The sequence below is a fragment of the Sceloporus occidentalis genome, unplaced genomic scaffold, assembly GCF_023333645.1.
Source record: "Sceloporus occidentalis isolate IW3139 unplaced genomic scaffold, rSceOcc1.0.p SCAF_2, whole genome shotgun sequence".
Lineage (NCBI taxonomy): Eukaryota > Metazoa > Chordata > Lepidosauria > Squamata > Phrynosomatidae > Sceloporus > Sceloporus occidentalis.
The window spans coordinates 65,139,970-65,162,319 of NW_028316982.1; the positions used below are offsets into that span (position 1 = coordinate 65,139,970).

A 22,350-nucleotide genomic window follows, 5' to 3' on the forward strand; every position below is an offset into this window, starting at 1 on the left:
TGAACTCAATTAGGGAGGCCATGGGCCTGAATCTACAAGTCCTAAGCAAATCAATGGAGGACAGGGGGTCTTGGAGATGTCTCATCCACAGGTTTGCCATGAGTTGAGGTCAAATTGAAGGCAGTTAACAACAATAAACATGATGATCATTTCAAAAGGGAAGTACATATAAATTCACAGAGACATACAGCTGCATCACAGTGAGCTTTCTGGCTGGTGAAGATAAAGAGCAATTATTAACTATGCACCATGGAAAATAAACAGAAGTCTTAATGTCCCTACTCTTCCCTAATCTATCAGTTTCCATAGTGCAGCTACAGAGACACAGAATGCTCAATATACTGAGCTAGGTTTTTGTTTTTTGTTTTTTTACCATTTGTTCCTTTTCCATCTCCTAATTTCTGTACCATCTTGCCTGATGAAGAGTTCAGAGGAAACATAAATGTTTTCCCCACCAGTTTAGTGTCTGAATAAAGATATCATTCAACCCTCTGATACATTTTTTAAAAACTTCTGGACTAGAAAGCTTCTTTCTTTCTTTTATTCGCAATCTTATATGTGTCGTCTTCTTTGGATAGTGGAGGAACTTGTGAATAAAATCTTCCTCACAATTAGTAACATATTGGTTTTGCCTGTTTCAGTCACAAATCAGTCAGTGGAAACATTTTTATTCGGACACATGGAGTCTATGGATGGTTACTTCCAGTGATATAATTCTGTGTGCATGGGATTGATTGCCAATTGTGTACTTGCAATGTGGACTGTAAACTTTATTTGCATGATATCTTCATCTGTGTAGACTCCACACATCTATTCCAGTGAACAAATTTGGGTCTATTACTTCGTCATTGACAGCTATCCAACTCCATGGTAGCAGTCAAGCTGGGGGTAACCACAGCATAAGATACCTGTCCATATTGTCTACATAATGCTAAGGGTGTGACCCTTAACCACCATTTAATCATCACTTTGGAGCATGAGAAAGTCTTTATCACCCTATTTAATTGATAGTTTTAAAATACTGTTTTGTTAATTGACCATGAGTGGTTGATGAAAGATTTCACAGTCCAACCTTCATATCCACCGTGGGTCTGTTCTGGATCCCTCTGGATAAGGAAAGATATGGAACCTTGAGTTCCATTGTCCCCAATGGTGAGTGGGACATGTGCACAGCCACTTCCAATGCAACATGCACATACCTACACTGAAAACAACGGGGCTTGCTGGCCATGGATGGCTAGTCCATGGATATCAAGGGTCCACTGTAATTCATATACCATGGCTTTCCAAATGATTAAATTTGTACTGTCTGTGGATATTAAGAATATTTGTAAAACTTTGCAAAAATTGGGGTTCCTCATTGCTGGGACTCCCTGCTGATGATGTTTAAATATGGTAAGAGTCTCCATTGACCAGGAATTCAGGCTTCAGAGGCAAAAGCAACTCCCTCTTGGCTCAGTTCAACACATATTGGCTCAGTTGGACATATGGCTGGTGGCATGCTGGAAATGTTAGAGAGAGGTCCCATAGTGAAAGTCGTGGGATGGATGGTGTCAACCACACCTCGAACTTTGGGGTCAGCTTGGTGGAGGATGCTTCTTGTCCACGTCTTCCTCCTCTTCCTGGTGAGCAGTACAAAAATCATCCATGTGCCTACACAATGCAAGGTGAGAGGTAGCAGCAAACAAGTAAGCAAGAAGCTCTCCTGTTTGGTTTAGCTTCCAGTCCAACTGAGCACCCATACTACTTTCACTTGCTACTTTTGTTGCCCTCCAAGGAATGGACAGATGGTGAGGAGAAAAGGAAAATGGGTGAAGCACTGGCCCTTTAACATTGATACCAGACTCTGACAAGGAGGAAGACTGTGTTCTTGGCCTGGAGCAAGGAGGCAAGTCAAAATAAAGTTGTTTCCCCTTGAGACAGAGTAGCCAAGGGATCTTCCAGTCCAGCCAAAATCACCCAGTCTCTGAGATCAAATGAGAGATGCGTATCCCTCTGCTCCACAAATGTCTGCCTTTCTCATATATTTTTGTATGTTTGCCTGTGAATATTCTGCTCTGAGCAGTTTTTGAAAAATTATCTTGCAATGGGAAGAAAATAGTTTACATTATTCTTGCTTACATTCTGGCTTGCAAGCTTTCTAGTAATGTCAATAGATATTTCACACAAATGAGACAGTTATGATACATATGGAGTTGCCACCATTTACATTTTCTAGAAATGCAACAGTATGCAATGAATCCATATTTGTCAATATTTCAAATGCAATAGAACCCAAATAACTACTATGAGTTTACAGCATCCTGGTATAGCAACATAGCAAGATTTTAGTATTATTTATTCTGACTGGCAGTGTCCATTTAGGGTTTCAGGAAGAGAACCAGAGGTACACCTGAGTGATGGCCCTTCCACAATTACTGTTAATTTTATGCCTCTATCATCAAACGTTGTAAATCATGTAACAAGAAATGAAAATTCACACTTTATCCTTTTGAAGCAGATTTCAAGACTTTTTACAATTTGTAATTCACCATTTTCCCATCTTTTGGGGTTCCCTAGGCACCACCCCAACTCCAAGCAATCTCATAACATTTTATGATAGCCTCTTAGCAACATATATCTTGCATCTTCTTGTGATTTTCTTTTCTATGTCCATTATGGTTCTACATCCCTCAGTTTGAAATAAAGATTCATGGGACACTGTTTGGCAGAAATACTGCATGCCTGGCATACCAGAAAACTGCATGTCTTCCTTGACACTTATCAAAGTAACTTTCCATCTCTTGATTCTGGTGGAAATTATGTTTCTGCTATTATTTTGCCTTTCAAATGCCTTTGTTTAGGGGTGCAATCTCAGGGTCCCTTGTCTGCAGAGAGCCATCTCTTCACCAATCTCTGCTTTGGGAGGCTGGGGGTGGGGGGTGGGGTCAAACTCTAGCAGGCACATGTCTAATAAATATGTTTATTTGCATCTATGTGCTGTATATTGTAATGAGATTGGGCTTTGCCATTTGGCAGTGCATTTTCTATAATTAGAGCTGTAAAAATGTATACGAAATGGCTTGGATATTCATGCCTTTGGGTATTTCTGTTATTATTATTATTATTATTATTATTATTATTATTATTATTATTATTAAAATCTGTAGAACTTTGTCAAGGAAGAATCTCCTCAAAGGCTATAATCAAGTTTTGGATTCTTTAAAGTGCCCACTTTTGGTTTAAAAAGGGTGATGTGTGTGCATCTTCTGCTCCATTCTGAAAACAGAGAGAAAAATTTCAGACAGTTTTAGACCACTAATGCAACCATATGTCCTTTGCACATCAAACAAAATTGTGCTATACATATTATTTAATAATACTGTCTAGAGATTCTTTATGTTATAGTGAAAGGCAGCTGCTGAAACTATATTTGAATAGAGAAGCCAATCATGGAAGGGCTTCCTTAATTCTTTGCTTTTGGGCATTTTTTTTCTGCCCCTGTTCCCATCTTTTTCTCCCAGAAAGGATGACACTTGACAGGAGATTTTTGTTTCATTTTGTTTTTTAAATGTGGAGTTGCTGTGAAGAAAGGGGCTATGAAATAGCCTTGGGAATTTCATTTTTTAAAAAAATCTCAGAACAAAGATCCGTGGTACATCTTTAGTTCTATATTTAAGAGGAGAGTATTCAACTCTTCACAGTGTTGATACCACCTTGCTAACTTGGACTGTGATTTCCCCAAACACTGTTTTCTGCACTAGTCCATTTCCCTCTTGGCTTTATGGCTTTACTCCAGTGGAGGTATTTTGAAGATGACTACATGAGAATGAAATAAATGAAGACATCCATAAATTATGTCTTCCCCATCCCTTTCCTATTGGGAAAAGCTCAGTTTCCTTAGGTCAGAGATGACATATTTGGCAGAATATCCTAATAAATGCACAATCAAGCAAAGAACTCTGCCCTAAAGTCAGAAGAAATGCAGCTTCCAGTGCTACCAGCCCTTCAACCTTCACAAACACTTATTTCAATAGTAGGAAGAAATTGCAGTAAAGTCTCCAAGATGCCAAGAGCTGTCAAGGTAAAAAAGAAGAAATAAAAAGCAATGAGAGCTTCTTTTCTCCTAATGGGATTTTGAGTCTGTTTGAGTTATTAATTGGCTAATAATCCTGAACCAGTTGCACATGTAGCTGCAGGCTTCTTGTTCTGAAGGCTGCATCAGCAGCAGTCAAGGGACACATCAGCAAAAAATGTGACCTTTACCATCCCTCCTGGCTGTATCTGCTGCTGGCTTGATTTGATATGTGCAGTGATAAAAAGAGAGGCTGTCTGAGACAAAGAGAGGAGCCCACTGTGTTGTCTCCTGCATCACAGCATAATAGTGAAGCAAGAACATACTGATGCTTTCAAGCATTTCAAACTAGAATGCTTATGTGTCTTAAACTGATGGCTCGATAGAAAGGTTGTCAGAGGAAACACACAGAGTTTAGAAAGTTACTTCCTTAAAACAATTTGTTCCTGTTACTCATCATAGTGCTTGAATAGTGATCAATTAACATTATCCATGGCCCTGTTTTAGAGTAAGTCGTTCATGTGTGTTTTTAAAAAGGATTAATAGGAGAATAACATAAATGTAGAAAATTCCTTCAAAATGATATTTTAAAATAACTTCTAAAAATAACTAGAAAGTGTTACTTGTTCAATCAGTGAAATAACTTTGTCCCTCTTTGTTACATTGATTTGAAATGTACCTATGTTGTGTTACTATTAACACCAAAGTAACATGTTGCAGGTAACTATGTTACTTGTAGCTTGTTATATCCAAACTCTGGAAATATATTACTGACTAGGGCTGCCTTCCCCAATGTGGTGCCTCCTCATTGTTTTGGGCTACAAATCCCACCACGCCTGATCAATGCAATACCAACGGGGAGTGTTGGAAGCTGTGACTGAATACACTGAGATAACACCATGTAGGAGAAGGCTGAACAAAGAACAAATGGTAGTCTCTAAGCATGTCACAGTGCCTCTGCTCCCAATCCTCACAATTGATTTTCTGCATGGCAAGGAGCTGGACTTGATGGCCCTTGTGGTCTCTTCCAACTCTATGATTCTGTGTTCAGTAATGCTCAGCTTGAGATACACTGTTCAAGATTCACACGATTGGATAGAGGCCCATCTAGATTTTATTGTGTGATCCCCCACCACCACCCAAAGGTAGGGGAAGAGGCATTTGAACAGCAGGTATAGGCAAACACTCTATGTGGCTGGGAGACCAAATAGAGGAAACTCCTTTCCTGAAACAGTATCATGCAGCTACTAGTTTCCATTGAGTTGCTTGCATACAGTTCATGAAACAGTGTGTTGTGGACAGAAAACAGATGCAAAATATGAAGGTACCTCTAGAGCAGCTGTTCTAGTTGCCAAGCTAAATGATATAAGTGATGGCAAATAACCCTCAGGGTCACTAGCCAATCTAGTCAGGCAGAAATTCTTTCTCATTTTCAAATATGGCTGTCATTCAGATCCTGATTTCAAAACCCATCAATTCAAAGAGCCAATAACCATATGCCACCCAACATTGTCACCAGATGCAATAATTGGTTGACCCAGAGGAGGGCACGGAAAACCTATGTTGTGTGAGGGAGAGGCATACTTTCCAACATTAATAGAAAACAACTCAGGCCATCAGTGACATAACTGATAGGGGTTTGAAAGCACAGCAAAACCTGTACCCAGAGACTAGGGCATGGAGCAATGGATTCTAACTACAGGAAAAGAAATTTTACCTAAATACTAGGAAGAACTTCCTGATGGGAAGAGCTGTTTGACAGTAGAACAAGCTGTCTTGGAGAGCGGTGGAGTCTCCTTCCTTGGAGGTCTTTAAACAGAAGCTAAATGGCTATCTCTTGAGGGTGCTTTGAGTGTGACTTCCTGCATACACATGATAACACCATTAAATCTAGATTTTAATCTGCTGGTGATTCACCATTCCATTGTCATGGGAGCCACTAGCTGCTACTGAATTAAAACAATGAATGTATTCATCATATTATTGACACTGGAGCTACCAACAACCACTATATGGCTGAGTGATAGAGAGAAAGTGCTGGTAGTTATAAACAATTGAATAGTACTGCAGCTCTCTTAATTTCTCCACCTCCTCCCCTGTCACTGTCATCAAAGTGTTCACCCAAAGCTGGAAAGAAAGCATGCAGCTTGTACATGTAGTCATTTCCTATGCTCAAAAATGTCATTAACAAAGGCTAGAGAGAGAGACCAGCTTCTATAACTTTGATATTTTCTTTCTGTCTAAAGGATCAAGCACTAGCTTATTAGTGCTGTTTTTCATTTCAAAATAATGAGGCTGACATAAATTTGGACAGTTTTCAACATTTGTCTTCTGGTTTATCTTCTTGTGTGTCGGCTTTTACAGCTTCAAAGGTAATATCTTAGCTATGTGGGCAAGAAATGAATTAAGGCTGAAACAACAGCAGCAGCAGCAGCAGCAACAACAACAACAACAACATCAACAAGGACAACTGTGATTATAAGCTTTCTAATTATAGATGGTTTTAAGACCATTGTATTCGAGTTGTGAGTACAAGCCCTGCATATCTGGATCTCTCAAAGGATCTCTGCATTACTAAATTACTTAAATCCTCCTAGACACATACTCAGGCTGAATGATGGTCCTTTGTGCATATTTTATTTTGAAATGTAGCAGTAAAGGAAAGGCAGAATAACTGGGGACCTATATCTATTGTCTCTTCTTTCCCATTTTGTTATGAATAGACCTGTCAGCCCTGTCAAAACAAATTAGGAAAAGAGCCAGATCACAGACAATAGCAAATGTAGAGAAGATCGACATGTTTCAAATGCACCATTCTCACACGATATGCATTCTTAATCATCTGCTGGTTTATCTTGAGTCTGCCAACTGCATGTAGGACTTTCTTAGACCTAATGCTTCCTGTTCATTTGTGTAAATAAAAAGCACCTCAGCAATTTGAGAATGCAGCAGGAAAGGACTTTGATTCCTCCCCCCCCCCCTCAAAGAGGTATTTCTACCCTGCCTTTAAGACTGGATTGAAAACATCAAGCAGAGCCTGAATTTAAATCACTCATTTTAATCAAACCTGTCCATTTGTGCTGCTATTATTATCTAAAGAGAGGTTCACTTCATTTCAGCTTACGATTAAAATGTGCTGATTTACACCTAAATGGGGCTTTGGCTCTCTATCTCACATGCCTTTCTTCCTAGATTTAAAGGCATACAATCATTATCATTATCAATATATTAATATCTTAACAGATTGTGCTCCAGTAATACTGACTTCTGTGCATAGAAGCAAACTAAGAACAATTAATTAGTTAAAATGTAGCAGAATTATTAGGAGGCAGGGCTAATATAATTCCAGGCAGAACAGTCAGTTTAAACAAGAAAACATATTTACTTATTAGCTTTAGTGCTCAGAGTTCAGGTATATAGCTGCAAAGAAGCTGAAAAAAACAGATTGTTCCATATGTGTATGTTTGCAGTAGCACAGATCTACTACTAGATATGGAAGATAAAGAAGACTGTCTTTGGTGCAGTACAGACTGCCCAAAAAAGACGGACTGCCGGTGCCTGTTTTTCAGCCGGAGGGAAGCCTCAGCTGCCAAACCGTGAGGCTTCCTACCAGCAGAAAAAGAAACCACAAAAAGCGGATTATTTTGAAGCTGCAGCAGCAGCATAACAAGTGTGCCACTGGTGCGCTCATTATGTAAGTGTCGTGCGGCACTGTTTGGACACCATGCGGCACTTACATAACAATGGCGGCACCCATGTTACTCCCTCTTCACGTGCAAGGGTTGCGGGGCGTCTGGGCGCTCCACCCTTAGCCAACCCCTAGCATGTGATGAGGGCGCTTAAAAGGCCCGTGTGTACCGGGCCTTTGATTCTCAACCAAATACATACAAGAAGGCATGTATCCTATTGGTTAGGCCTAGCAAAAGCAGACCCATGGAAGTAATTGGTGAATGGTGAGTCAACACATAGATGAATTCTACTGTTGCAAAGAGTCCATTCGGATTAGGACTACTAGTGGGTTCAGGCCCAGTTTAAGATATAAAAGCTGCTGAATAGAATCCAACCATCATTAAGATTTTGCTGATGTGTAGCTGTCAGGGATTTACACATAGTATTGTCCCAAAATAATTTGTTTCCTGAGACACTTTCCTGCTTACTCAAGTCAAGTTGCCTGGAACCCAAAGCCAAACCTGTCATTTTGACATGTGAGGCCAAAGAGCCCACCAGTGCTAGTTCCCATCTATGGCTGTTATAATACAATTGTAACAATCTAGAAAATAACAGTTTCTGTCTGTTATGATTGTCTGAAGACATGCCTTATTACAGGGCTGTCCCCTTTTATCCAAGGAAGAAGGCAGGTGTATCAACATAGCAGCATTTAAAAATAAAGACTAGTGGGTTCATAGCTTGCTGTTCAGACTCAAAGAGTTAGAAGAGTCCTCAAGGGTCATCCAGTCCATGTCCCTGGCATACAGGAATACACAATCAAAACACTCCTGACAGATGGCCATCCAGCCTCTGAAAACCTCCAAAGGAGGCGAGTCCACCATCCTCCAAGGCAGCATATTCCACTCTCAAACAGATCTTACTGTCAGGAAGTTTTTCCTAATGTTTATGTAGAATCTCTTTTTATTTGGTTGGAATTGCTGAGGTGTATGTATGAAAACTCACAGATACACCTTGTGGAAGGTTGTACAACAGAGAAAATTGCAAAAGAACTGTGACAGCTTCTACCAGGAGCCTACCAACTGTCCTTTCTGCCTCATGAAGCCTTAGGGGAAGTGAGCACATATTTCTCTCACCACAGGAGACAATCATCCCAATTTGGAGCTCTGCAGGAACTCCATATGTATACATGGTGCACAGGCAAGGTCTTCCCATTCGTTTCAGTGATCCTTGATACTTCGTATGCAATTTGCTGACTTGTGTAATGCTGTTGCTAACACTGAAGCAAATGGAAAGCACCTTCCCAGTGAAGGGTGTGTGTATTTGTAATACATTACCATTTGTATTAGAAAGATCTTTTCTCACATACATGGTCTGATCAAATTGCAACAAACTATGTATTTCCTATGTCTATCCTGGTTACTGAAGAGTTGACTAGTATGCATTTTCTTTTAAAAAAATATACAAACTAAACTGCCTGATGGACCAGTGTTCAACATATGCTATAAAATAAGATACATTCCTGGCATGGCAAGTGGTTGGACTGGATGGCCCTTGTGGTCTCTTCCAACTCTAGGATTCTGTGATCTCTACAATTTTACCTCTCTCCCCAGTTTTACTACCAATTAACTCCAGTAGTAATCTGTTATTCCTAGGCTCATGGTGCCATCCTCAATTATTAATTGGTTGGTGGCCTTTTGCCAAATATATGGCTCTAGACTCTGATTATTCTTGGCTCTCCTTTGTTGTAGAAGAGATTGATTCCAATGTTATTACTCATAAAATGTATACCTCAAAATATAATGCTTTAGTTTTTTAGTTGTTTTAAGTACCACAGAGACAATATATATTTATACACACATACACACAACATACCATATATATATATATATATATATATATATATATATATATATATATATATAATATCAGTATAACCTTTTGCATCCACAATACTAGCCTACAGGCAACCACACTTTTAGGTACTGAGATGTTAACTTGTGAAAGTGAATGGAAGAAAAGTGTGCAGTCTTGTCTTGCTTCCTGCTGGCACTTGTTTCTTTAGAAGAGCTTTCTAGACAGCCAGAAGGACTTTCTGGGGGAAATCCACATATTGTGGAAATGTAAAAAAAATTACAATTTTTCTAATCCTCAAAAAGAAAAATGGCATACTGATGCACTGATATATACTTCTGGAAAAAACATTGTCAACCACCTGAGTTTTATGAAATATCTCTTGAGCATGAATTGGATCCTCCACTTCAGTCTTTTTCTTCAGTCACAATGCCCTTTCCCATTACATTGTTACAGTGCTACCATACCACTTTAATTGTCATGGCAATATCCTAGGGAATTTGGGACCTTGCAGTTTAGAGAGGAGTATTTGGGATTCTCAGATAGAGAACTTTAGTGCCTACACAGACTACAAGCTCAAAAACAAACAAACAATCACAACCCATCAGAAAAACCCATATCAGTTGAAATAGACTCATACTGCTATAATTGGATAGTGTGAAATGGCCCACAATACTTTTCCTTTCCCCAAAATAAAATATATATTTCTGAAGAAGACTAGGGTGATAATTCTGTATCTATGAACTGGGGTAAGCAGCCGATCTACATATCTATTAAAGCAGCCCTTTGCTATCTCAAAGAGAGATTTAAAAACCTTAAAGCAGTGGTTACATTCCACAACTCCTACATACCCCAGGACAGTATAGTGTAGATGCCAGAAAATGTGCATGTAATGAGACCATATATATGACATTTGTTTATTATTTTTGTTTAAAAACAATATCAGTGTTTGACTTGGACTTGTACATGTTCCTTAACTGCTGTGCTATTGCTTTGACTCATAATATGGACTGTACATCAGTCAAAGTACTGTAAAAGTGTCCCTTGTAGTGAATGGGAAAGATGTAAGGATGTAATTCTTCCTTAGACATTAACCATGCTTATCTTTGGATTGCAGAGTACAATTGTTTTGGATTAAGATGGCTTGTATAATGAAAGGGCCACAGAACTTTAATTCCAAGATGAGTTCATGGCAGAAGGGATCTCTTCCAAACAGAAAATTTAGGGAATTATTTTTCTGTTCACCTAGGACAAGAACAAATCTGCCCAATTCCTATTCATTTTTGCAGGACCTAGGAAAGGAGAAAATCCCAGTGGATTTCACCCAGAGGCTAAATCTACCCTTTTGCTTTAGTACCTTAACAGTTGAAGGAACTTGTTTAGTGCTGCAGTTTCTGAAACAGCAGATTCCAAATACTGTCAGATCTAATTGGCCATAGGATTATTTGTTTTGACCCACCATCCTCCTTCCCAAAATAGTATTCTGCTGGGAGAAAATTAAATTACATATTTATTGGCTACTCTCAATTTCAGCATGTGTAATACCTAATCTCTCACAGAGGGCTGTCCCTACCCTTAGAAAAAGTGAGACAGCATCCTCGGACAGAAGATTTGAGATGTTGTGGATGGAAAGCAAATTGTTAGTTGTTTATTTGTTGTTATTATTGTAGGAGACATACTTGTGGGAATTTCCGCCCTAGGTGTCATAACAATGTGGCTGCTTTAGCTAAGGGATCCTTCAGGAAGCCAAAATAGTTTGCACTGGCACCTCTTCCTGATACCATGGCCAATTGTCTTTAGCTTCATTTAGGTGTTGCTTGTGAAATATTTTCCAGAATAGATTAACTATCATTTGAAATATGGGAGACCTTTTGTTTGTTTGTTTGTTTTAAATACTGCTGCAGTTAATTCCTGCCTTCAGTATACTTGAGGCCAGAGGTTTGATATAAAGTGTCTCCTTCTCGAAATTAGTCCCTTTATTTTCTGCTATTTTTGCCTGTTCTTCAGTCCCTTAGATCAAGATGTGAATTCTCTTCAGACTGATTTTGTAGCTGTTAGCTGTCTCAATTGGGCAGAAACAGTCCTGATTAATCTTTTGGCATTCCATTTTTTCAGTTCCATTAAAAAATGTCTCAGTTTTTCCCTTCTCCCAAACTGAATTAGTTTGTATTTAACTATCTTATCAGGGAGAAGAGAAATGGTAAAATATTTCCTTTCCCAGTAGACTTAGGCAAAAGCAAACTTCTGTAGCCACTCCTGGTTTGCCTGTTGTTTCTCTTCAATAACTTTTTCTTCTTGATCACACTCTGATACTGTTTGGTTAGATTTGTCCCAGTTTTAATCTCTGAAATGTTGGAGGAAAGGAAATAAATGGCCCTGTCCCTTTTATATTTGCCTACCTCTGACGCAGACTGCAGTGTGGGCTTGCACACATTCATAGCTGCATTTTATCTGCCTAGTGTGGATGGTTCATGGCTTCAGGGCTAGCAGTGTGTTTGGCAGGACTCACTCCAGCTTCACAAAAGGCTGCTTGAAGCCAGTATTACTACCTGTCTGTACCCTCCTCCATGATTCCTGAGACCAGGCTTAAATCCCTGTTTAGTCATGGAAACTTGCTGGGTGACTTTAGCCAAATCACATTGGACCCTATTGCATGGGGTTAAAATCCTGGCTTACCTTTCTTGAATTCAGTCCTAATTCGGGAGGCATCTGGGTGTTATCACAAAGAAATTGCCACTGAATTGCCACTCAGGTCCATCCCGTATGTAGTCTGGGTTCTCTAAGATGATTCGGTGGCCATTTTTAGAAGTTGGAAGCTGTATCTATATCAGTATCTATATATACACACTCACCTGCTCTAAGTTGTTTTCCATTTTTTCCTCATGTGTACATACTCAGATGGCAAATCTAACATTGTTATAGGTGTTTTAAATTGTTGCTCTTCTCTAAAAAGTATAACCAAATCACATTGCTCCCAGACTACTCAAAAAAAGAGAGTGAGACACTACAGTAGGTCTTAAAAGGAGAATCACTTTATCAACTTCATTTTTAAAAAGTATCAGAAATGGATACATGTCAGCATTAAAATTAATTCGATAATGTGTGTTCCAGTGATAGAATTCTTTATTTTTTTAATTTTTATTGAAAAAAGATAAAATTGTACAATAGACTGTATAATATATAAAACATACATTCACCAATTTCTTTCCTCCAACCCCCTTCCTATTCCATTTATCTGTTATCATATTTTCTAATACCTAATCATTAAACCAGTTCTTCTTGTTTCTTCCGCTCTTTCTACTTCTTTTTTCCTTTCTCTTATCTCACTATCCTTTATGCTACTTTATTCTTTCAAAGATTGTGTAATAATCTTAAATGTTTTCTATACCTATCTCCCTTCTATTAAACCACATTCCAATGATATATATCACACATCTTTTTACTTTCTTTTCTTTTCTTTTACTTTGTGTTAAAGCCATCCATTATCTTAACAACTGGTAATGGTCCTTATTTCCTTACAATCTTAATATTTGATTAACTATAATAACTATCTCTATTTAACCAACCTCTTTCCATCGTTTATTACAATATTTGATAAAGGGTTCCCATCCTAAATCTTCTTCTGTTATTTCTTCCTCTCTCATCAATTTTGTCAGGTTTTTATAACTTCCAGGGTTTTAATTAGCCATTCATCAATTTCTGGAGATTTATTTTCTTTCCAATTTTTTGCTATTACTATTCTTGCTGTGGTAACAAGGTATAATATATATTTAAGGTATTTCCTTGCATTTATCTCTTCCACCATATTTAACAGGCATAACTCTGGTTTCAGCTCTGTTTTGATTTGCAAGATTTCTTGAATGATCTTATGTACTTCAATCCAATTTTTTTTTAAATTTTGGGACATGTCCACCACATGTGATAAAATGTTCTGGATTTCTCCTGACATCTCCAACATTTATATTATTATTATTATTATTATTATTATTATTATTATTATTATTATTATTATCCTTTATTTATAAAGCGCTGTAAATTTACACAGTGCTGTACATACAATCTTTTAATTGGACGGTTCCCTGCCCTCGGGTTTACAATCTAAAAAGTTCTTTCCTTTTATTTATTCTAGCCAATTTCCTAGGTGAGAATTACCATCTATATAACATTTTAATAAAGTTTTCCTTAATATCTGTACATAATGTAAATTTCAAATCTTTACTCCATGCCTTTTCCCAATTTATGTGGGATATTGTGTTGTACATTTCTTGCCCATTCTATCATATTATTTTTAATAGTTTCTGGTGCTTCCAATTGTAATTTCAAACATAATTTATATAGTTTTGATATCATCTTTTCATCTCCTTCTATAATCTCATCTAATTCTGTTTTAGTATTTGTTATACCTTCTTGTCTTGTATCTGTTAAGAATCTTCCTTTTAATTGTTGGTAAGGGAACCAGTTTATTTCCATTCCTTCCTGCCCCAATTCTTCCCTGATTTTCATTTTTAATTTCCCATTTTCTCTTTATTATATCTTTATATCTTAATCATTCTTGCCCTTTTAATTTCTCCCTTCTTAGGAAAGCCTCTTGCGGTGATACTCAGTCTTCTTTATTTTAACAAAGATGTGGGGAATGTGTGTTGTTGAACTAAAATGGCTGTCAGCTCTAGCCAACATTGTCATAGATGGAATGTTACAGGTCAACAAAATCTGGATGAGATGTCAAGTTTTTAGTACATTATGCTAGTCTGATTATGATTACAAACCTGTATCCGTGGAAGATTTTTTTAAAACTGGGAGTTAAAAGTCCAACAAATCTAAAGACCCAGGTTTAGGAATCACAGAGATAAGCCGAAGAAAAACTGTTATTTTAGTCAGTTTATTAAAACATTTCATCCCAATTAGATTATTATAGGGAACATAGAAGCAGCAAGCCCAATGAAAACAAAATGAAGTGGAAAATTCCTGTGTTGGAAAAGATTAATCAGTGATATGTAATCAGGAGGGAATAAGATTTCGATAGTGACATTGGTTTATTGTATTTGCAAATAGCAGTCTCCAACCAGTCCCAGTCCACTTTAGCAACAAATCAGTTTAGATGCCAAGGACCTGTCTGAATGAAAAAGGGTTTTGCTTTCTGTTCTCACTTGAGGAAAATTGAAGGGGGAAGCCTAACCTTCCTTGGCAAAGCTCCAGAGCCTGGAAGCAACCATCAAGAAAGCCCTGTATGAAGAGGGCTTATTCAAATGTAGAGTCTATTTACATCTTTGAAATGTTGAAGAGTATTTATTTATACAACGAATTAAGGATGAGTATACAACAAAGTTTTCTGCTGTGCACATTAAGGTCCCATGCCCAAGTGGCAAATTGAGGGAGGTCATAACAGGGGATGTAAATCTTTGTAAATGTTCTTCTCACAGCCAAGTGTGAATAATTTTACCATTTGCCTCCTTATTGTGAGAACATTGTTGGAAATAGCTTTGTTCTAAATATTATGAGCTGCCATTCCATGCAAAAATGTGATTTTCGCATGGAAAATTGCATTTTCTATGCAAAAAGCCCACATCATTTTTGCATATAATAAGTCCTGAGCTGCAGAGGTTCTCTTCCTACCTAGGATCAGTGGCATCACCCCAGTGTGGTAATACATATTTTTAACCCCAAGCTCGCAACCACTCCAGGGCAGACAGCATAAGGAGAGAGTGGGAGGGGATGGGAAGGGATGAGATAGTGGAAAGAGACTTGGCAGCAGGCAGGGAGGGATGCTTGCCATTTGCCCTTCTGCTCCTGACCACTCACTTCCCTCTCCATACCAACCAAGCTGCCTGGCACACCCTGAAATCACCCCTCCTGCTCAATGTGGCCACCGGTGGGGCTGAGGATGCTGCGGACAGAGGGTCCAACCAGGTGTCATCCCCTCATGATGTCACCTGGTGTGGTTTGCATCCCCCACACTTCCCTAGTGATGTCCCTGGCTTGTCATGGTTTCCCAACACTTAAGAAACTCAGTTAAAAACCACAAAAAACAAGAATTCTTTCTGTGCCTACTCCTCACCAGTCATCTGTGAGAGAAATAAGGAGCAGGAGCGGTAACCTCCTCTTGCCTTGCTTCCTCATTTTAGGTTTTAAAAAATGCAGCAACTATGGCATGAATAAGAAGGAAAGTGGGCAGGAGGGGCCTGCTGGGAACATTTTGTCATCAGCTTACATCAACTGCTACTGAATTTAGAATGCAAAAGTAGTTCACACTGAATTAATTTAGAAAGGGAGAGAGGAGAGACAGGACTGAGATCTATTCCTTTTCTGTAGGCTCAGATCTAGTCCTTCTCTGTTGGCTCAGGCAAAAGTAAACTACTGCAGCCTTTCCTAGATTGTGTATTTTTTCCTCACTAATAAGTTTGCCATCTTGACTCTACACTGATGTTTCTGTCCATACATATCCTGGTATTCATTTATGAAATGTTGGAAAGTCTGCATTAATCCTTCATCTGCTGTTAAGCCTTCACCACAGTAACCACCCTTTCTCCTCAGATTGGTACAGCACAATGTATAATACCTGTCCCTGGACTGTCTTACAAAGGCTTCTTCAACCTGAGTCTTTTCATGCAAAGCCACATATAAAGCAATAGGAAGCCATACATAATAATTGCTTTTGGGTGTATGTACAATGCGCAAACACTTCTGAAAAAATATTTTCCTATTCATCACTTGTACATTTCCTCCAGTAGTAGTAAATATTGTAATATGAATTTCACCCCTTTTCTCCCATTGTTATTAAAATGCTCTTGGTATCTTAACACACACATACACATCACATATGCATGGAGAACTCCACTCCATACACATGCCTCATTGCCATATCAGAAAGATATAAAAATAATTCTTACTGTTCTACTCCAAAATAAGGCCCATCAGAGGTCAAATAACTATGTAAGAGAAGTTACTTACTTACATGCCTATTATCAGGCAAGCAAAACTACCTGTCTTTACATAGAAAGCAAACATTGTTCTCTGTTTTAGAGTAGCAAGTATTATGCCTCCCACATGTGGCATTGTACACGTTCATGAACATTTCTACAATGAATGCAAAATTAACAAGGTTAATTGCACACATTCATGGCTGCCAAAAATATATATAATTTGTATGGTGTTAGAGGAAGTAATGTATAGCCTTAAAACATATCATCTAGAAAACTGCAATGAAAATTGCAAAGGGTTCTGGGTGAATGCATATTTAATTAGCAGAACATTTCACCTTATTGCTAAGTACCAAACATGGCAGTGTCACCTTCTGAAAGGCAAATGCAATGGAAAACAGGCATTGTTTCATTTCCTTTTATATATGAAGTGGATGAATCTGTTTCACTTTCTCTAACATACACATATTTTTTTCAGGTACAATTTGATTTCATCCAAATTCTGCTTCTGTTTGCAAATATATTTTTTAAGTCAATACAGAATTCATATACATTTTTGTGCAAATATGTTAGTTAACATTCTGAATGCCATTTACAACACCATTGCAAACATACAAATTCTGAAACAAGTGTCCTTTATATACACTTCCTAAATATATGCATTTTCATGTTATACAGAACATTCTTGGTTTGTGTTGGGAACAGATCATATGGATTTGGCCAATGTCCATGTGGATTTGAAATTTGAAAAACACTTTGAGGAATTAAGTTGACAAAATGATTATTACAATATAAGTATTCCTCAGTGAATTAAGCAGATTTCTTCCTGGGCTTTACTTCTTTAACAGAAACTTTGGTACCAGAGGTAGAAATAAAATGGAAAGAATAGGGATAGGTTCCTACCCTGCAAAAGAGAAGAGCAGTTCAACTAGTTTCAGTAAACCTTTTATATGAATTTAGCATTATGCAAATTAGAAATTAAACAAGCAGATCAGGTAAGCTGTGCCTAAGTAAAAAAGAAATGGTTTGAATCTTGTAGGGACTACTTAAAAGCTTCTTCAAAAATGTATCCCAGGATGATTTTTTCCCCTGTCATCCTCCACTTTTCTGATTATTTCCAATTTAGTGATGAAACTCATAGCTCTATGCCTCTTCAACATGCCAGTGTAGGCTAATTTGTTAAATCAGATTAATTTGCTTTCCCCTTTTCTTTTTGTTTTGCTCTTCACACATGTTCAGTGAGTGATTCTGGGATTAGCTGTTTAGCTTGCCTGTTGTATATAAACACAAACAGCTACAGTAGGATCACCTAGAGCAGCGGTAGGCAACCTTTTTGAGCCGGGGGCCGGCTTGCTGTCCCTCAGACAACTGGGGGGCCGAAGCCAATAAATAAATAAATAAATAAATAAATAAATAAATAAATAAATAAATAAATAATATAGGACAACATTTTCAAATGTAGGACACATTTTGAAATGGAGGACATGTGGAAAAAATTGATTATTTTAAAAAATGTTAAAATAAATGCATGTTTCTTAGGCATGATCAAAATGGAGGACATTTGGGCATTATTCCTAGACAGATGGCAGAAATGTACTTCCCTTTTGGCCATCCCCCCTCCCCCCATTCCAAACAGCACATTTGGGCATTGAACATGGCTTTACTTCAGATGGCCTCTTGCATATTTCAGAGACTTACTGCATAACCAAACTCTTTGGGTTTCACACTGAACATGGGTTCACATGGCTATGCATATTTAACATGTCAAGCTGGTTTAACAAGAAGTGATTTGCCCTTGGGTTCAACTGTACTTCTCAGAAGTGTGTACTTGGTCAAGGGACTTTGGTTTTTCTTCACTGTGCATGAGTTTGTAAAAATCAGAGCAACTTGCATTGGCCGTGCCTCAGAAGCTGGCTCATATCAATATCACCATCACCACCACCATCATTGTCACAACAAGGCAGCATTAAAAGGACAAAAAACGCACAGAAAGACACTTTGGAAAGTCACACTCTCTCGGCTTCAGAAAGAGTGGGCCCATATCTCAAAAGCTGACTGATATCAATAAATAAGGGGGAAATGTACATGGGAAAATTAAATCCAGGGGGAAAGGTACATGGGAAAATTAAATCCAGGGGGAAATGTACATGGGAAAAATTAAATCCAGGGGGAAAGGTACATGGGAAAATTAAATCCAGGGGGAAATGTACATGGGAAAATTAAATCCAGGGGGAAATGCATATTGGAAATGGCACCTTCCTCCTTTTTCCTCCTCCTCCTCTTGTTACTCATTTTCAGAGCCAAAGGGGTTTAGGAAACGGCCCTTTCTTTCCCTTCCCTCTGGGCCAGAGGTCCTCCTCCTCCTCCACATCCTCCTGCTCTTCCCAAGTTTCTCTTCCTCATTGAGGCTGGCCAATGGCAGAGTGGGGCTGGAAACAGCCCCGCCCCTGCCATTTTGCTATTGGCCATCCCCTGCCAGGCTCCCTCAAGAGAAGGAGCTGATCTTTGCGAGCTGCCTCTGGCCCCGGAGAAGGAGTGCACAGAGGCGCAGGAAGACGAGGAGGAGGCGGAGGAGGCTGCCGGCTGGCCCAAAGGGCTTGGTGGTGGCAGCGGCGGCGGCAGCTGCAGGACCGGGTGGGGGCCGGTCCTGTCACCTCGCCAGGCCGGATGTGGCCCGCGGGCCGGGGGTTGCCTACCCCTGACCTAGAGTACAGTCCCATTCTTTCTCAGGTCAGGCTTTATTGCCTTGTTTAGTGCTTAGTGTTTCGCCCACCCTACTTCACCATCCTGCCAATGCTGCAAAACACTTCCATCTGGACAGAAGACAAGAAAAGGGTTGTCTGAGATCCTGCAAAAGGGCATAGTAAAAAGGAGCTTCTTGGTCAAATGCTTTCTTTATTGCACCACATTTGCTTGCAATGAATAAAACAATTGAATAAAACAATATAAATCCTGATGCAGTTGTAATGAAAAATGTACTACACTACTGCTGTAGCACTTTCAGACTACCCAGTTATAGTACCACTTCAACTGCCATGGTTGCATCCTATGGAATCCTGGGATTTGTCATTCATGCCACACTAGAGAGCTCTCATGCCTCACCAGGTTACCAAATTCTATGGGATGTTGCCATGGCATTTGAAGTGAAGTCATAGTGTTATAATAGGGTAGTGTGAAAGAGTCCCTATACAGGCACTTTTTCAGTTCAGAGCAGCTGTTGAAGAAGTGGTAGTAAAATCAAAAATGGATTTGCTACCCTGCAGAAACTGATCCACCAGCCACTACTGTCCAATGATGATAACAGCTAATTATATGTTAAAACACTATTGACACTATAGACCTCAATATTAATACAAAGAGTGAAGAATCAGAATGTCAGTATAACAACACTTCAGAATTGGTGTAAGCTACAATCTCCCACCTACATGCCAATATGTCTAGCATTCATCTTTTTCAAAGTTGAAAGAAAGATAGCCCCTTCAGGGCTCTGTATATATAATGTATCCCTCCAAATGTTGATGGACTGTAGCTCCCAGCATGTTTCCCCATTGACTATGCTGCCCTGGAACAATAGGAGCTGTAGTCCAATCATATCTGAAGGGCTATATGTTCTCCACCTCTAATTTAGAACTTCTAAAAACATAGCATAACCTGTTTCAAGAAAGAAACATCATAGCAGAACTTATGTACTGTTCTGTATAAGAACCTCTCACAAGAGGATGCAATGGTAGTTCCAGTTCTCTGTGCTTTTTTAACTCAGCTATTCATTAAATCTTAGTCCCTTGGTTTTTTGTGTGACTACTTCATGCACAAAATCCATTCAAGTCTCAAGGTGGCTTGCTTAAAATGAGAAGAAGCCAGCCTGCAACCCCTCTCCATTTCTCATCCACCTTGACCTTTTCCTGCTATTACAGCATTGTACCTCATAGACTGATTTCTCTTTTCTCTTCTTCTTTCCTCTCAGGTCTGTCTGGGGCTTGGACAAAGAGCCTGACCTTGTCCACATGGAGGCTCGGAGGACAGATGGACGTGAGTGTCTCAGCACTCAGCCTATATAGTCAGAGAGGAAGAGACTGCATTTCATTTGGCTTGTTTGGGTTTCTTGATTTGCATTTTAATTGAGAGACAAAATGTGGGTCACCAGGCTCAATTTGCTGAGTGTTTCTATCTCAGACTCCAAGGGGAGTCAATAGTACAAGTTGCATTTCTGGTAAGAAAAAGAGACCCTGTCTCAATCAGAAACTAGTCAGCCAGGACTGAAAACCTGTGTTTTGGGTAATTGCAAGTCTGTATGTGCTCTCATATATAGGGAGCCAAATATCATACTTCCCACTGTGACTTGTACCCTATGAATTTCCCACTCAGGCTACTCATCTAGGCCACTATTTGCTGGGCCTTTAGCTGTAGCTGAGGTTGCATCTGTACTGCCAAAATAATGTAGTTTGACATTGCCATGGCTCAGTGCTATGGAATTCTAGGATTTGTAGTTTTGTGAGATACTTAGCCTTCTCTGTCAGTAAATGCTGGTGCCACAATAAACTACAAATCCCAGGTTTCGATAGGATGGAACCATGACCGTTAAAGCGGCTTCAAACTGCATTTTTTCTGCAGTGCAGATACCACCTTAGACACAGTAGGCAGGTTTTGCAGGAAGGTATCACATCAATTAAATGCTCCTTCTGTTTACCCCTCTGCTGTAACAGCAGAGTTGTGGCATTTGGTGTGTGTGTGTGTGGGGGGGGATATGATTTCGTTTAAAGGAAAGGCTTAATCTGAAGCACGGCTTTTTTTTCTGCCCTGGATTTTACATGTCTAACCTAATTTTACATGTCATATGAATGCATGGTAGTTCTGGTTTCTTTCTTTCTTTCTTTCTTTCTTTCTTTCTTTTTTTGAAAATCAGTTTTAAGAGGTTTAACCCTTTCTTTCTTTGCTCCCCCCCCCCTTTTGAAATCACCTATTGGTACTCTTGGAAGGCATATGTGATGGCATGGATTTATGTTAAGAAATATATATTGTATTATAGAGTGTAGGACAAGGTAGGTATGAGATGATCTGTGTGAAAAGTTGTGCAAGATTTATGATTAAGAATCAGATAGGTTTAAGGATAAGTTTAAAGGTCATAGCTATAGAGGAGCATGTGTGTGATATTTTAAATGTAGTAAATATTTAGGGGCTCAACAGACTGGCCATTAAGGCTGGCCTAGGGATGGAGTCAGGGCGGGGCGTCCACATGACACATGTCCCAACTCTGCCCCCGGCTGACATAATGCTGTACACCACTTCATACAGCGTGCGGTGTATCTACATGACACAGTGTCACAGGAGTGCGGAAAAGCCACATGCCAGCAGCTATGATTCCCTTTCTGGGGTGCAAAAAGAAGCTGCTTTTTGCAGCTCCTTTTTGTGCCATGGAAAGGAGGGATTGGGGCCATGGCATGCCGTTGCCGCAGCCCAATCTGATGCAGATAGAGGCAGCCACAGGTGACCCCTCAGGGACGGTCTGTACAGCCCCTTAGTCTTCTTTGTTACATTTGTTGTTGTCGTGTGCCTTCAAGTCATTTCTGATTTATGATAATTCTAAGACAACTCTATCACAGGATTATTCAGAGTGGGTTTGGTTTTGCTTTCCTCTGAGGTTGATAGAGTGTGACTTGTCCAGGGACACACAGTGAATTCAAACCCTGATTGAGTCTCACACTGTCTCTCTTATTATGTTTAGCTTCTGTAATATATAGTGTTTGTTTTTATATACTTTTGGCCCCTAGGAACACTATCTTAGATTCAGGTAAGGCGTCTGCAGTGGTAGCATTGAATAAAAAGGAATGTGTAGAGTCATGTCTACTGCTTGGCCACTAT

The 22,350-nt window shown here is 39.1% G+C and overlaps 1 protein-coding gene across 1 annotated transcript in view; it reads left to right on the top strand.

Annotated features, from left to right (window-relative positions):
* SORCS3 (sortilin related VPS10 domain containing receptor 3) overlaps positions 1-22,350 on the top strand; it is a 654,782-nt gene that overhangs the window by 428,287 nt on the left and 204,145 nt on the right. The window contains exon 6 of the mRNA XM_089508329.1: positions 20,456-20,520. Coding sequence (XP_089364455.1) covers positions 20,456-20,520 — 65 coding nt within the window. The remainder of the gene's footprint in view (positions 1-20,455; positions 20,521-22,350) is intronic.